This window comes from Ovis canadensis, chromosome 7 (assembly GCF_042477335.2).
Source record: "Ovis canadensis isolate MfBH-ARS-UI-01 breed Bighorn chromosome 7, ARS-UI_OviCan_v2, whole genome shotgun sequence".
NCBI lineage: Eukaryota > Metazoa > Chordata > Mammalia > Artiodactyla > Bovidae > Ovis > Ovis canadensis.
In genome coordinates, this window is record NC_091251.1 from 57,125,981 (window position 1) to 57,142,392 (window position 16,412).

At 46.2% G+C, this 16,412-nt stretch overlaps 1 protein-coding gene across 2 annotated transcripts in view; it reads left to right on the forward strand.

Annotated features, from left to right (window-relative positions):
- CA12 (carbonic anhydrase 12) overlaps nt 1-16,412 on the forward strand; it is a 65,434-nt gene that overhangs the window by 29,356 nt on the left and 19,666 nt on the right. For both annotated transcript variants that reach the window (XM_069596251.1, XM_069596252.1), the window contains exons 3-4: nt 13,283-13,462; nt 14,367-14,509. In XM_069596251.1, the coding sequence (XP_069452352.1) occupies nt 13,283-13,462; nt 14,367-14,509 (323 nt within the window). The remainder of the gene's footprint in view (nt 1-13,282; nt 13,463-14,366; nt 14,510-16,412) is intronic.

Below are 16,412 nucleotides of genomic sequence, written 5' to 3' on the forward strand. Positions count from 1 at the left end.
TGTTTACTGAGCATCTATCATAAGCTTGCTTTGGGACAGATGCTTTGCAAGCATAGAAACCTACCTCAGCTCTCCTCAAACATCTAACCCATCTAGTGAGTTAGATTCTTGGGAAAGAAATTGTACATTAAAACAAGACGAGCCTTTTTATGATTGAACAGTATTCCATTGTATGTATATACCACATTTTATTTACCCCTTCATTTTCTGATGGGCACTTGGGTTATTTCCACCTTTTGGCTATTACAAATAATTCTGCTATGAACATTATAAGTATCTGTTTGAGTTCCTGCTTTCAATTCCTTTCATTACATACCTTGGCTTCCCAAGTGGCTCAATGGTAAAGAATCCACTTGCATTGCAGGAGACAGGGGTTCGATCCCTGGGTTGGGAAGATCCCCTGGAGAAGGAAATAGCAATCCACTCCAGTATTGCTTATAAAATTCTATGAACAGAGGAGCCTGGCAGGCTACCGTCCATGGAGTCGCAAATGAGTTGGACATAACTTAGTGACTAAATAACAACAGAATTGCTAGGTATTATAATAATTGTGTTTAACTTTTTAAGGAATCACCAAACTATTTTCCACAGCCATGTACCACCAGGAATATACATTTGGGATGATGGAAAAAGTTCTGGAAAGGGCTAGTGATGATGACTTCACAACAGTGTAAATGTAATTAATACCACTGGATTCACTTTAAAATGGTTAAAAACGGTAAATTTTATGTATATTTTAACCACACACACACATGCAAGATGAAAGACATGAAATGAGCCATGAAAACAAATTTAGAAAAGGAAGTTATGTTCCTAATGGCTCAACACTGAATAAAAACGACTTTAAACACCATAATTATGTTTCTATAATGACACATATAACGATGCATTAAAAAGATGGTGTGTGGAGTTCTTACTAGTCAGAGATGGTCCCTGCCTGAGCATGGAGAAATAATGTTTTTAATATACTTTTTTAGGAGGGTAGGGCAGGATGTCTGGCTCTACTGGGGACTTAGCACATTTACAGTGACCAAAATTCCTTTGTGAACCAGTCAAAGAAGATCAAAGAGAATGACAAGTACTGAGCATGGAGAGGTGATGGGCCTGGCTAGGTTTCCCTGCTGGGGTTAAGCTGTTACCACCTCAGCAACTTGGCTAACTTCTTAGCGGTTTTTATTCAAGAACCACTTTGATGTGTGGGCTCAGAGGGAAGAGTCAGGGATACAGGGATGAATGGGATGAGCTGAGAACCCAGCATGGTGGTTCCCAACTGTCAGTGAGAACCAGAATCACCCACTGGGTTCATTCAGTGACAGATGCTGGGCACCACCCCCAGAGTGTCTGGGTCAGGGCATCTGGGGTGGGGCCCAAGGTTTCTAACAGATTCCTAGGTGATGATGGTGGTGATGCTTGTTCAGGGACTGTACTTTGAGAACCACTGGTCTACTGGGATTGGTTTAAGAGTAGGTGCCTCTAGGAAAGATAAATGTAAAGGCTCCATGGGACCACCAGGACAGGGAGACACTTGGTCCTGCCTTTGGGGAGTGAGAGGGGCAGGGAGAGGCCGTTTCAGGGAGATGAGATGCAGCTGGGTGTGTCTCAGCATTGCTGCAATAAAGAGGGGGTGGAGAGCAGGTTCAGAGGAGTCTCGACAAGTAGGCAGAGCTTCACCATATTGAACACTCTCTAAGGCAACAGAACCTAAAAGGGTGCTGGAGACAGGAGCAAAAGCAAGTAGCTGGCACCATCTATCTTTGACAGCTAGGAAACCCCACCCTCCTCCCTATAAAAGCCTTCCCTCCAGAGAGAACCTGACAAATGCTTGGAAGCCAAAGGGTAAATGACTGCAAAGTCTCCTCCTAGCTATACCCGTACCTCCCCTCTTCCCCAGCAATACTGGAAAGGGATTACTGGAGAGGCAGGGGCCCTCTAAATATGGCAAGGTGTGGGGGAAGGACTTCCCCGGGGCTAGCAGAGAGCTGAGTTGATGGCCCCGGTCTTGCAGCTCACCTTTGTTCACCCTCCAGCCTGCACTACTGGCCCCACTGCCACGGCTAAACCAGAAAGGCTGCCAAAGAGTGGCTTGGGGGGACTTTACCCTGTCCCAGTCCCTTCCCTCTCAAAGTGACCCCCCCAAATTGAAATAATAAAAGGAAAAGTTTGATATAAAGTATGGATTAGAGCACCCTTAGAAAACTTTATTTCTATTGAAATAAGAATAATCTTTCTTATTGATTTACAATAAAAACCAAGGAAGCAGAATGGGCCTGCTATGGCTGTCCAGCTTTAAGCTTTGTAAATAATAAGTAATCCTGATCCTCCAGCCCTTGCTCTGCCCTTGCTCTGCTTCACTTCTAACATTAACAAAGAAAAAGCTTCAACCAGTTCGGCTCCTTGACCTCTGTTTATAATAAAATCAAAAGACATCACCGGTTAATCATTAACCCAGCCCTCTAGTAGCCTTCTTTCCTTTGGGGCAGGATATAGGGCTTTATGGCCATGCCTCTCCACTTGACTGGCAGGAAAACAGAGAGAGTGAGCACAGTGTGGCTTTCTGTTCAGCGGGGATAAGAATCCAGCCAGGGAAGATACTGTGGGAACCCCATACTACTGAACAGTTCAGCTCCCTGGACTTTTATGAGAAGCCATATATCTTTTAATCAACTCCAGAAGTGAACTGCAGGAGCTATAAAATATATATTAGACATATTTTTAGGATTTCCCTGATGGTCCAGTGGTTAAGAATCCACCTGTCAATGCAGGGGACATGGGTTTGATCCCTTGTCCAGGAAGATCCCACATGCCTCGGAGCAACTAAGTCCGTGTGCCACAGCTACTGAAGCCTGTGCCCCAGAGCCTGTGCTTCACAATGAGAGAAGGCACTGCAGTGAGAAGCCTGAGCACCCTAACTAGACAGTAGTCCCTGCTCGCTGCCACTAGAGAAAGTCTGCACAGCAACAAAGACCCAATGCAGCCAAAAATAAATAATAAAAAATAAAAAAAATTTTAATGTGGCTTCTACATCCTAACAACATCCTGAGAATGTGTAGTATTTTTGAAATTATTTATTATTTGTACCAGGTCTTTACTTGCAGCATGCACACTCTTTAGTTGTGGCACATGGGGTCTAGTTCCCTGACCAGGGATTGAACCCGGGTCCCCTGCACTGGGAGCATGGAGTCTTAGACCACCAGGGAAGTCCCAAAATGTGTGACATTAGATGGGTTTAGAGAGGATACAAAGGCTGCCTTCTCTTCTGAATGGGGTCCTGTGGCTTAGCTGTGTTCTCTGTGGCTCTAGCCACAGGACCACAGAGGATGGGTGACCCCTGGAGAAAGGTGGGTCCCAACTCCCTGAAAGGAGTGTACCTGAGCAGGTGCCGAATGACACCCACTCAGCCCACAGCCTAGCCAACACCCAGACTAGCCAAGAGGAAGCCAGATGAACCCTAGGTTCTTTCTGAGTCTTTATATCACATACACAAAAAATATACAAGCTCTCTGCTGCAGCAGGGCCTCTGAATGCTCTGAATGCTCTGTGCCTGCCCTCTGGAATGCCATTCCCCTGGTCTCACTCACCGTGGATTCAGTCCCATCCTTTAAGTCTCAGCTTTAATGGCACCTCTTCTGTACCACTTGGTCCACTGTAGTCCCTCCATTTTTCTCCATCAGCCCTTGCTTATTTCCTTCATAGCATTGATTGCAGACTGGAATTATTTTACTCATGTACATTGGTTTGCTTATTTGTAATTTACTATCAGTCTTTTCTTCTTTCTTGAACATTTATTTATTTTTGGTTGGGTTGGGTCTCTGTTGTGGCTCACGGTCTCCAGAGCATGGGCTCAGTAGCTGAGGCGCATTGGCATGGTTGCTGAATGGCATATGTGATCTTGGTTGCCCGACAAGGGATTGAACCTACACCCCCTGTATCGGAAGGCAGATCTGTAACCACTGGACCACCAGCGAAGTCCCTATTATGTAAGTTCCTTGAGGACAGAGACCAGATCTGCCGTGTTCTCCACTGTATCTTCCATACTAAATACAATGCCTGGCCCACAGTGGGAATGTTTGTTGAAGAAATGAATGAATTAACTTCAAAATTAAATAGCACTCCAAGGAGGGTATTTAGTGATTTTCTCCTTTATTTGACTTTGGAATACTCATTCTTAAACTGAAAGTATCTATTTAGTTAAGTGTGCATTCAAATTTGATACACAATCTATGACCATTTTCAATAAATATACATGCCTAGACTAGGGGTATTTTTACCAATCAGATCTTAAAAAACAAACCTTGTGGGCTGATCAAAAGCTTTTATTGTACTAAAATTTTGACTGTTCGTTTAAAAAACAAAAAAGGTGTGTCAACATCTAGAATGTGTAAGACCTGGTCACTACAGTTTAATCTGTGGGGGCAAGTTTTGATCTGGCTGTGTTTTGGTAGTCAGTCCAAAGAGACAGGCCCCGGAGACAGTGGTCAGGACCAGCTGCCCAGGCGTTCACACAGACACTGAAGGGTCTATCCCAAGGGTGTGGCTACCACCACACCCTTGTTACCATACCAATGTCAGGGGTGTCAGGTAGGTCTGAGGGACAGACTTAGAAAGGCCCCAAAGGACAAATATCAAAATAAAATAATAGTGAAAGCATTTTATTTTTGGTCCAGACTTGTCAGATATAGTTCAAATTACAGGCAATATTTATCTTCATTAAATTTTCTGTTATTCTTAAGCACATAGGATGCAGTCAGTGAGAAAGAATAATCAGTAAGAAACAGCAATCAAACTGTACCAGTAATTACATGGTTCTGGTCTTCTACGGAGCGATATGTGCTTTTTTATTATAATATATGCTGTCACATATGTAGTATATTTAGTAAATGTAGAAATTACTCAACCCCATTAAGTGTTTTACTTACCCCTATACCATGTCTGCAAACATTATAAAATATTAAAATTATCCTTCATTTATTTGTGTAGATTGTTATTTGCCCAAGGCAGTAGTGAGTCTATATCTACATAAGTATGAGTAAATACACCCATGTTGGAGAGAAATAAGAGGAGGACCTGTAGATAAAAAGAAACCTATGGGACATATTAACCAGTCATGATACACAGACCTTATTTCGACTGTGATTCAAACAAACTCTTTCATAAATACATATGACTTTAGCACATTCAATATCTTATAACAACCTATCATGGAAAATAATCTGAAAAAGAATATTCTTATATATATAAAACTGAATCACTTTGCTGGACACCTGAAGCACTGTATATCAACTATACTTAAAAACAGGGAAAAAATTATGAGACAACTGGGGCAACCGAACATGCACTGGGTATTTGATGACATTAAGAAATCACTGTTAACAGTTTTTAGATGTGAAGATGATATGAGGTTATTTTTAGAGAGTTCTTACCTTTAGTTGTTTATAAGCATCCACAGGTTTTCTTCAAAGTAATCCGGTCGAGGGAGATGGATGGGGTCAGGGGTATGGGTAACACGTAATCTGTCACAAACAGATGGGCGCATGGGGCCATTCTACTGTGCTCTTTACTCTTGTACCTGCTTTAAAATGTTGTCTAAATTTTAAAACAAGTTCACTTTAAAAAACACACTGACTCTTTCAGGCTCATGGATGTACTTGGGCTGCGAGCATCTCAGAATGTGAGACTCTGAGACTGCCTGTCATCCCACAGTCAGTCTTCTCCCTGATGGCCTCTGCAGACTTGTGAGTTGTAGGATTTCTGGCTCTGTTTGTCCGTCTATGGGCTTCTTTCCAGGAAGTCTTCAGTGTACTGGTCTGATCTATTCAGCAAACACTTACTGCATGCCTCCTTCAGCCCAGAGGTAATTTCTACCTCCGCCTCCAGGCCCTCCCCTCCCTTGCTTTCTTTTCAGGCCTACACTCCATGACTTTCTTCTGGAACCATCCTTCCTTATCTGCTTCCTTTTCCTTCTGCTTAGAAGTGTGCTGAAGTCTCTCCACTAAAAAAAAAAATGCTTCTCGTCACCCTCATCTTCCTATAACCACACACACACATGCCCTTCTCCTATCCCTTTATGGCTAGATTTCTGAAATGAGCTTAAGAAGCTATTCATTTAGTGTCTAGTAAATGCCACTGTGTCTCAGACACAGGGGAGGGATGTGACATTGGCCTCTAGGCTTCCAAAGGTCTTTGGAACTTGAAGGCAGGATTCTAGTCTGGAACAGGTTTATAACAGTCACAGGGGAGATGGTTAAATGACAATTCAAGAAAGTGCTGGAGTAGCTTGTCCAGGACTTGAGCTTGTTTTTGAAGATGGACAAGATTTGCAAAGGTGGAGAGAAAAGGAGGCATTTAAAGCAGATTTTTAGCATAAGAACATTTATGAAGGTTGTTCTGAGGATGGGGCAGCTGGCCTGACTATGGCAGTCGACCTTGGGAAGGTATGAGGGCTTTTGAAGGCCTTGACAGGGACTTCCCTGGTGGTCCAAAGGTTAAGATTTTGCCTTTGAATGCAGGGGATGTGGGTTCAATCCCTGGTCCTAGAACTAAGATCCCACATGCCCTGTGGCACAGCCAAAAAGAAAAAGAAAAAAATTAATGAAGGCCTTGACAGGCTAAAACTGTGAAAGACGGCTATGGTTCTCCTTTGTTTTTTGGGGGATAGGAGCAAGGCAGGGCATGCTGTGGAGAAACGGAGTGGATGGATGGGCGCAGGGCTACACTTGGTTAAACCCAGTTGCAACAAGAAAGGAGCCTGGCAGCCAACAGGAAAGGCTGGGGTGGGGACCCTGCAGGGATCCTTTACAGTGTGATATATTGAGGGAGAGGGCCTAACCTGGGATGGTAGGTGTGGTGGTGGTCATGGAAACTTGGGACTCCATGACCCATCCCCTGAGGGCAAAGGATGGACCAGACTAGCCTGGCTCTGAGATTTTGAGCATCTGAGCTTTGGAAGAGTGGGGTCATTTGTCCTCTGACAAGGCTTAGCACCATCAAATTGAGATCTAGGCCGTACACATCAACCAACGGTACTCTCTGGATGTTATCTGAATCCTGAATTTTACAAACAACCGTTAAAAAAGATATGAAAGCAACAAGGTCCTGCTGCATAGCACAGGGAACAAGGGATAAACCATCATGGAAAAGAACATAAAGAATGGGTATATGTATAATGAATCACTTTGCTGTTAACACAACTGTGTAAATCAACTACACTTCCATAAAAGAAACTTTTTTAAAGATAGGAGAAGAGGAATGAGGAGTTTTAATTACAGTTATTAAAAATAAAGATCATCTACTTCAAATAAAAGGATACAAGATACTTGGAAATTTTTAAAATTCTGACTGGTTTTAGTAAGATTCAGTTCAGTTCAGTTCAGTTCAGTCGCTCAGTCGTGTCCAACTCTTTGCAACCCAAGGAACGGTTAACTTTTTGAGTGTGGGAATGGTATTATGCTTTTGTTCTAAGAGCCCTTGTATTTTAAAGACATACTGAAATGTGCACAGATGAAGTATATTCGGGTTTGTTTCAAAAATCATCCAGAGCTGGGGAGCGTGGGTATGGTAGAGATGGAGGCAGATTGGCTAAGGATTGTTAGCTGTCAAAGCCAGGCGATGTGGGGCTCACTTTGCTTCTCTCTCTACAGTTTCACGCATTTGGTGTTCTCCCTGAAACCATCCTGGTCCTTGGGGGTACCACATGTCTTTACTCTGGGCCTCAATAACACCTTGCTGGGCAGCATGAGAGGCGCTTTGAGCTGTGCCACGTTAATCTCCTGTTACAATTCAAAACAGAAATTTGGCCCGCTTCTGTTTTGCCTCAAACAGAAAAATTCATGAACTGGAAAGAAATAATGCCTTGATTTTAGTTGGGAAAACAAACAGAGAGATCCGTATGATCTCCTTTTTATCATGATCTTGGGAGGAATCTAATCCATGCAAGAGGGAAAGTCACAACTCAAGAGAAAAGTCACATTTTGACGGTAGCTGGAAATGCTTCTTTTGGAAGAGTCAGTCCTGGGAGAGGTTTTCTGGTAGCACAGCCATTGGCATGAGTGTGACAGCTGAGAACAAGCTGAAAGATGACGCCAGGGCTGTAGCTGCCGACGAAAACGCAGTGTTAGAGCAACAAGTCACACGTTGCCCACACAGCAGCTGGGGGCAGAAAGGAGCCGCTGCCGACATGCCTGACACTGGGTGCCTTGGTGCACCCCCTCACCCTGGCACCTCTGTTACCTACAAGCCAAAGAGACGGGAGGCTGCTCTGACAATGTCCTTAGCCGTGTAAGAAGGGGACAGAGCCATCACATGCTGGAAGAGGGTCCTATGAACTCCAATAAAATGCCAAGCCAGGGGCCAGCAATAGGATTTATTTTTCAGTGAGTGGCTCCAAACAGAGCAAAACTTCATGCAGGTACACGAGAAAGCTAGGAGCATAAATTCTGAACCTGAGCAAGTGACATCATTTTTCATTTCTTTTTTGATAGGAAAAAAAAAAATTACGTGGGGGAAGAGAGAGAAGCTAGGGGGATTAATATAGGCACTTACTTCCCTGCACAAAATTAGCAGGAGAATCCAGCTCAGTAAACATGTGAGGGCCTGCTTTGTGCCAGGCACTGCGGCCAAAGCAGGGATGAATGAGACATGGTCCTTGCCTTCAAGGAGATTACGGGAGGGGGAGGAAATGGGCCTGGACAAAATCTTCCAGATAAACCCTGAAACAGAAGTTCACAGAAGTTCTGTGATCCAGGCAAGGTACCTCTGTTACTAAGCCAAAGTCTGACTTTGGGCAAATCACTTAATCTCAATTTTTCATCTACAAAACGGGGCAGTTCTTGCCTTGTGGACCCCACAGAGTTGTAGAGGTGTAAGGACCAAAACTACTAATATCATCATCACTATCACCATCAACCTTAATGAGGGGAAGAAAAGGCTTTCTAGACTCTGCTGCCCTAAGGGCCTGTGATGGGCACTCAGGATGAGCGACCCCCACGCTCACCCCATGGTTGGCAGCTGAGACCAGCAGCACTGGACCAGCCTGGGGAACGGCAGTGCCCTGTGCCCTCATTTCCACAGCTGGCTCCCACTAGGCACCCCATCACATGCCCAGGAGCTGCCTTGGCGTGAGCAGCTCTTTCCAACCCATTCAAACTGGCCTGATACAGAGGTGAAGGTGCTTAGCCCCAGTAATCTTAGTAAATCTCAGAGCTTGGGAGCCAGAAGGGATCTTCCAGAACATAGTGTCCACCCCTCCCATTGGTACAAAGGGCGAAGGAGACTTAGGCAGGGAATGTGACCTGCTTGGGATCACTCATGGAGGGGTGGCGGTTGGGGGGCGAGTTGCGGGGGCAGCTGGATCTGGTTCTTTGGACTCTCTGGGTCCAATACAATTGCTTCTCTTTCCTAGGAATTTCTCTTTCTCAACCATGAACTCTGTTGCCTTTTTTTTTTTTTTTTTTTAATTCCGGTGGCTGTGCTGGGTCTTAGCTGTGACATGTGGGATCCAATTCTCTGACCAAGGATCGAACCCGGGCCCCCTGCACTGGGAGGGCAGAGTCTTAACCACTGGACCACGAGGGACCAACCGGGGAAGTCTCTCCATTTCCTTTTCTATCCTTAGTCTTTTCTGCTCCCAAACACCTAATTTAGCCAACTTCCAAGGAAAATTACTTAGGACCAAAGAAACATTCCTCCTGGTAATGCTTTCTGAGCTCTCTGTTCCCTGGGGGCTTTCATTCTTCGGGGATTGTGATTCCTCAGTGCCTGTCACGCACGTGCCCCCAGTCACGATGTGGGTTCACAGACATGAAATGGGAGGGCCTGGGCCTCTCTTTCAGGAAGCCTTCAGGTGAGCCCCTGCTCTGGGAAAAGACAGTTCTTCTTACTCAGTTCCCTTTAGCTACGGGACGCACAGCTTCGCCACATCTTCACTTCCTGAGTTTCTTCCCTTCAGGCCTGGCTGGCAGCTTCTGCCATCCTGGCCGCGGGCCCAGATGTGAGCAGAGCAACGGCTGGCAGCCTCGCTCCGGAAGGCTTGCCACCTGGCAGCTGCACCTCCTCCTGACCCTCAGGGTTTGCATGATACCTCTTGACGGCTTCCCCTCTGTTCCCTGCGGTCTCTAAGGAATTTAGTTTTGCCCTCAGCTGAGTAACCGCTCTGCTCCGGTCTGCTCCTGGAGTGACTGCCTCCAGCCTCCCTCTCCCCTCGTTGCCATCTTGCAGTAGTTTAGTTGCCTTGAGTCCAGGGCTTTGAGGCTGTGGAAATAAAACAACACAGTCCAGGAGAAACTATGATACGTGAGAGCTGAGAAAACTGGTGTCCAGTGAGAGGCTAAACTAGAGAGTCTGGAATCCCTTCAAGTTCCACCATTTTTGAAATCTCTTCAAGTTCCAACATTTCTGAAAAGGTATACCTAGGTCCGTCTAGTCAAGGCTATGGTTTTTCCAGTAGTCATGTATGGATGTGAGAGTTGGGCTGTGAAGAAGGCTGAGCGCCGAAGAATTGATGCTTGTGAACTGTGGTGTTGGAGAAGACTCTTGAGAGTCCCTTGGACTGCAGGGAGATCCAACCAGTCCATTCTGAAGGAGATCAGCGCTGGGATTTCTTTGGAAGGAATGATGCTAAAGCTGAAACCCCAGTACTTTGGCCACCTCCTGGGAAGAGTTGACTCATTGGAAAAGACTCTGATGCTGGGAGGGATTGGGGGCAGGAGGAGAAGGGGACGACCGAGGATGAGACAGCTGGATGGCATCACGGACTCGATGTATGTGAGTCTGAGTGAACTCCGGGAGATGGTGATGGACAGGGAGGCCTGGGGTGCTGCGATTCATGGGGTCGCAAAGAGTCGGACACGACTGAGCGACTGAACTGAACTGAACTGATACCTGAAGGTTGACAGCCTGAAAAATTAGAGGATTCTCCTGTGTGTGTCCAGACATAGGGCCAAATCCTCATAGCATCTAAAAGAAATTTTTTTTTCCTCTATTTACTATTTCCAGTGCTCTCTCGTGCCCCCTGAAGCTCCAAGTTTCTTCTGGGATAATTTCCCTTAAAGCCTAAAGAGCTTTCATTCACATTTCTTAGAGTATTTCTGCTGGTCACAAATTCTCTAGTTTTATCTGATAATACTTATTTTCACTGGTTATAGAGTTCTGGGGTTGACAGCTTTATTTAAAATATTTGTTTGGCTCCACCTGGTCTTGGTTGTGGAATACAGGATCTTTACTTGCAGCACTGGAATTCTCAGCTGCAGCATGTAGGATTGTTTTAGTTGGCGCATGCGGAAAACTCTTACTTGCAGCATGTGGGATCTAGTACCCTGACCAGGGATTGAACCTGGGGCTCCCGCATTGGAAGTGTGGAGTCTTAGCCACTGGACCATTAGGGAAGTCCCTGCTCATAGCATTTTAAATGAACGTGGGCATCAAGTGTCGCTTCTGACTCTCCCTACTCTCCAGTTAGAGAACAAGGTAGTCAGGGACGGGGATTCTGTGAAGCGAGCGCGCGCCCGCACACACACACACACTCTCCCTCTCTCTCTTGAAACAACGCTGTGGTCTGTGGAAGAGTGCCCAGAAGAAGTGGTGCTCCTTCCCCCAACTCCATCTCAGTACATCTTTCCTTGTGCTGAAATACTGATGAATGGACTCCAGGTGGCAAACCTTGATTCCCAACTCCTAGAGAGCCCACAGGGCACAACTGTTCCACTTCAACGAGCCATGACCTGCCGGTTATCCGCTTTTCTGGAGAAACCTCAGCTTGAAAATCCATTTAATTACCATGGGAGATAATCTTTTAAACACAGCCTGACATTCTTGAAAGACTTTTCCCTGTGGGAGTCAGAAATTTCATCTGCATGGGACTGGATTGTTTATTTTCATTTCCAGGGGAAGGACTATTACCTGGTAGTTAGCGAGAAGCCTGAGCCCTGGAGGGTTTATTTGTTAAGTCTGTTCCTCCTCACTGCTAGTTTGTCAATTAGATGGTAATAATTAGCTTGTAATATTGTCATTATTTTCCCCAGTGTAAACACTGCATTTAGTTCTGTGATTACTTGCTATCTTTCAAGTTTCCCTATCAGGTTGCAGGGTTTTTACTTACTCTAGACCTGGGTATTCAGAATCAATGTCCTCAAGGGTTTCCTATCAGGAAGATCATAGTCTAGATTACCAGCCTCAAAGACCTACCTGGAGTTGTAGTCAGTCAGACACCAATTTTTCCAACGTGGAACATTCTAGTGGATTAAATAAATTCTTCCTTGCTAGAAGAGGGGAGGGGACCAGGGCAAGAAGGGTAAGGGAGTAAGGGGTACAAACTATTAGGTATAAGACAAGTTACAAAGATATTGTACAACAAAGGGACTATAGTCTGTATAATAATTTTAAATGGAGTATAACCTTTAAAAATTGTGAATCACTATATTGTACACCTGTAACATATAATATTGTACAATTACTATACATCAAACCAGTGGATCCTAAAGGAAATCAACCCTGAATATTCACTGGAAGGACTGATGCTAAAGCTCCAATACTTTGGCCACCTGAGTTGGCAAAGAGACAACTCAATGGAAAAGACCCTGATTCTGGGAAAGATTGAAGGCAGGAGGAGAAGGGGGTGACAGAAGATAAGATAGTTGGATGGCATCATCAACTCAGTGGACATGAGTTTTAGCAAACTTGGGAGACAGTGAAGGACAGGGAAGCCAGGCTACAGTCCATGGGGTCGCAAGGAGTTGGACACGACTGTGACTGAACAATGACAACAACAAATACATCAATTTTTAAAAGTACCAAAGGGAAGAGAGCCAGAGATTTTAAACTGAACTTAAAAAAATAATAAGAAAAATCTAATTTCCTTTGCTTCTAAAACACAAAAAATTAAAAAAAAATTATTCTCTACTAGAATGCAAGCATGGGTGGCCCCAAGACCCAGAGTAACTCCTGCTCATAGTAGGTGCTCAATATACAGATGCTAAATTGCTGAGAGTCATGAGGTCTTCTTGCGGAATGGATGTGCACCGGGTTGAAATATGAACAATTACAGAATAAAGTGGAGTCCCTGCCATGGGACTGCTCTGGCCCCTCTCTCCCCACATTACTTCAAAAGCAAACCATCTGGAGACGTTTGCATGCCCTGACTCTGTAGGCTGGGGTCCCTGGACCCTGAAGAGCATACCTCTGGGGATTAAGAATAGAAAAGGAATAACTGTACTGCACACAGAATTAGAAGGTGAGGAAACAGCTCTAGTGGAAAACTGATTAAGTCACGGGCTTGAACCTCCCCTTCCAGGTCCTGACGGGGAGAAGAGCTGGTCCAAGACCTACCCTTCCTGTGGGGGCCTGCTGCAGTCCCCGATAGACCTGCACAATGACATCCTGCGGTACAACGCCAGCCTCGGGCCCCTGGCCTTCCAAGGGTACAACCAGTCTGCCAGTCCGCAATTTGTCCTCACCAACAATGGCCACTCAGGTGAGGGAGCGACGCAGAGACCTGCAGTGGTGGCTGGGCTTCCCCTGGCTCCCTGGCCTCTTGAGTCTGCTGGGTGGGGATGGGGGGGGGGGGGTGGGGGAGCATTCTGATGAGGCACCCAGAAAGGAGAGCAGAGAGGAGCCCTTGAGGGATCCTTGGGCCACTCTCTGCAGGAGATGCTGCAGGCCCTGGGCTCAGGTGGTTCTGCTGGGAAAATACCTCTTAGAAGCAGCACATCTCTTGGGGTGGGATGGGGGTGGGGTGGGGAAAGGCTTGAGCCCCTTGACCTATTGATATGGTATGAGAGTGAATTCTGGGTCCTCATGAATGACTCAAAGGGTCACACAGTTCACTGGGGTGCTCACCCAGGAGTCAGACCAATCTGAGTTTGAATCCTGGCTTGACTACATATGAGTCACGAGACTATGGATAAGAATTTTAAAATCTTGAGGTTTCATCTGGAAAATGGGCATATTGACAGGTACTGTAAAGACTAGAGATTCTGTATATTAAGATCCAGAATAGAGAGAAGCTTCATAAATAGCAGTTATTGTTGTTGTTATATAATTCTCAGCTTGGCAGATAGTTCACTGTAGGTTCCATCTTCATGGCCAAGTGCGTAATACATAGATATATAAACAAACATCCATCTGGTGGCTAAATTAGTTCCTGCCATCATTTCCCAAGGGGAACCAAGAAGGTGCTGCCTGCCGCCACTGGAATTGCTTTGTGGAAGGGGGACATTCTCAGAGAAAGGGCCCAGGTTTCTGAGCTGCACCTCTCTGGTCCCCACCTCGCTGCATCCCCCTGCCCCTGTCTGGGCCCTGGGCAGGTGATGCCAACCTGCTCTCAGGCAGCATCCAGCTGGCCAGGGCTCTGAAGACTGCCCCTCCTCTCCCTGCAGTGAAGGTGAAACTGCCCAAGGACATGCAGGTCCGGGGCCTCGGGGCCCGCTACAATGCCTCGCAGCTGCACCTGCACTGGGGCGACAAGAACGACCCTCATGGCTCCGAGCACACTGTCGGCGGGAAGCACTTTGCCGCCGAGGTGAGTGGGGTGGCCCAACTGGCAGGGCATTCCTGGCGGTGGGTGGTCTGGCACTCTCCCACTTGGCTGGTGTGCAGACAAGACCAGAGCATGGCGGGTGGGGGTCGGGGGTGGCCTTCATGCTCTGCACACCCACCCCAGCTCTGCCGACAGCACAGGGAGGCAGAGCTGCTCCAGCCACGCTGCAGCTCATCTGTGGAGGCCCGCTTCCCTTCCTTTCCTGAACTTGCTGACTTAGCCTCCAAGTCCTTTACTGGGTGATGCTTCTCTAGAGGCAGGGCTCCCACGGTGGCATGGGGGACACACGTGCCCCTTTTCTAGACATCACCCTTCTGTGCACACAGATTAAGACCCCACCAAGTGTCTGGCTGACCCATCCCATGCCGAGTCATACTGGGCTAAACGCTCCCCCAACTTCTTAGCTTTCGTCACACATCATGCTGTTTATGTGGGTCTTTCCTGTTTACACCCCATCTTTCCTTTCCCTGGGCATGGGCTGTGCTTGGAGCTTGGGGACCTGGGTTCAGGGTCACTCTTTTCTACCTAGCCACAAATCAAGGGATGACTGGCATTGTAACACACAGGGCATCATGGCAAGCAGAGACTCACTGAGGATAGCTTGGGACATCACCGCAGTGCTGTGCTATGTTGCCTGGAGGTGCTGCCCCCAAATACCAAAGAAAATAGGAAGAGGAGCGAGAGCTTTGCTCCTGCACTACAAGCGTGCAGTGGAGGGTGGGGGTGGGGGGTGGTTGAGTGGCTCCATTTCAGAGCTCAACTGGGATTGCACTTGGGGGTGTGATTCTGAATGTTTACAGGGTAAGAAATACAAGGAGATAAATTCTACTGATCAGCCAATGGAGCCCATGATAAATATTGACACAAGCATTCTCTGTTCTTAAATGCTGAACTGCTATTTAGTCTAATTAGAGTTATAAGAGGTGGAGGGGCTGTAACTCTGGCCTAATAGGATGGCCCTACTGGAGCTGCATGTATTTCAGACCAGATCCCTCTCTGAACCTCCAGGACTTTGTTTCTTTCAGCCTAATTGCAATGAGGAAGCCTCTATTTTCCCAAGGGGAGTAAAGGAGCTAGGGTATAGGGTGAGAGGATTTAGGCACTTAAAAATAGTCACTGTATTTTCTGCTATTAAGCCACATCATGAGACCAAGAGCATGGTGAAGATGGACCATTAATGTCAATAATACAGAAAAAAAAAATCAGTGAAAGTGAAAGTGTTAGTCACTCAGTCATGTCCCACTCTTTGTGACTCACCAGGCTCCTTCCTCTATCCATGTGATTCTCCAGGCAAGAATATGGAGTGGGTTGCCATTCCCTTCTCTAGGGGATCTTCCTGACCTAGGGATTGAAGCCAGGTCTGCTACATTGCAGGCAGATTCTTTACCACCTGAGCCACCAGGGAAGGTGACCCTAAAATGGCAGATTCTTTATGGAAGTGAAGTCGCTCAGTTGTGTCTGACTCTTTGCAACCCCATGGACTGTAGCCCACCAGGCTCCGCCATCCATGGGATTCTCAGGCAAGAATACTGGAGTGGGTTGTTATTTCCTTCTCCAGGGGATCTTCCCGACCCAGGGATCAAACCCAGGTCTCCTGCATTAGAGGCAGATGCTTCAACCTCTTAGCCACCAGGGAGGGTTCAAAAAAATTCTTTATGGAGGGCCCTTGAAAGTGTAACAGTTTTTCTGGATTGAGTTTATATATGAAGACTCTGGTGGGAACTTCCCTGGTGGTTTAAGAGTCTGAGCTTCCAATGCAGGGGGTGTGGGTTCAATCCCTGGTTGAGGAAATATGGTCCCTCATGCTGGGCAGTGTGGCTAAATAAATACATAAAATAAAAGTAACATTAAAAAAGATAAGCCTCTCTCAATCCTCTCCTCGGGG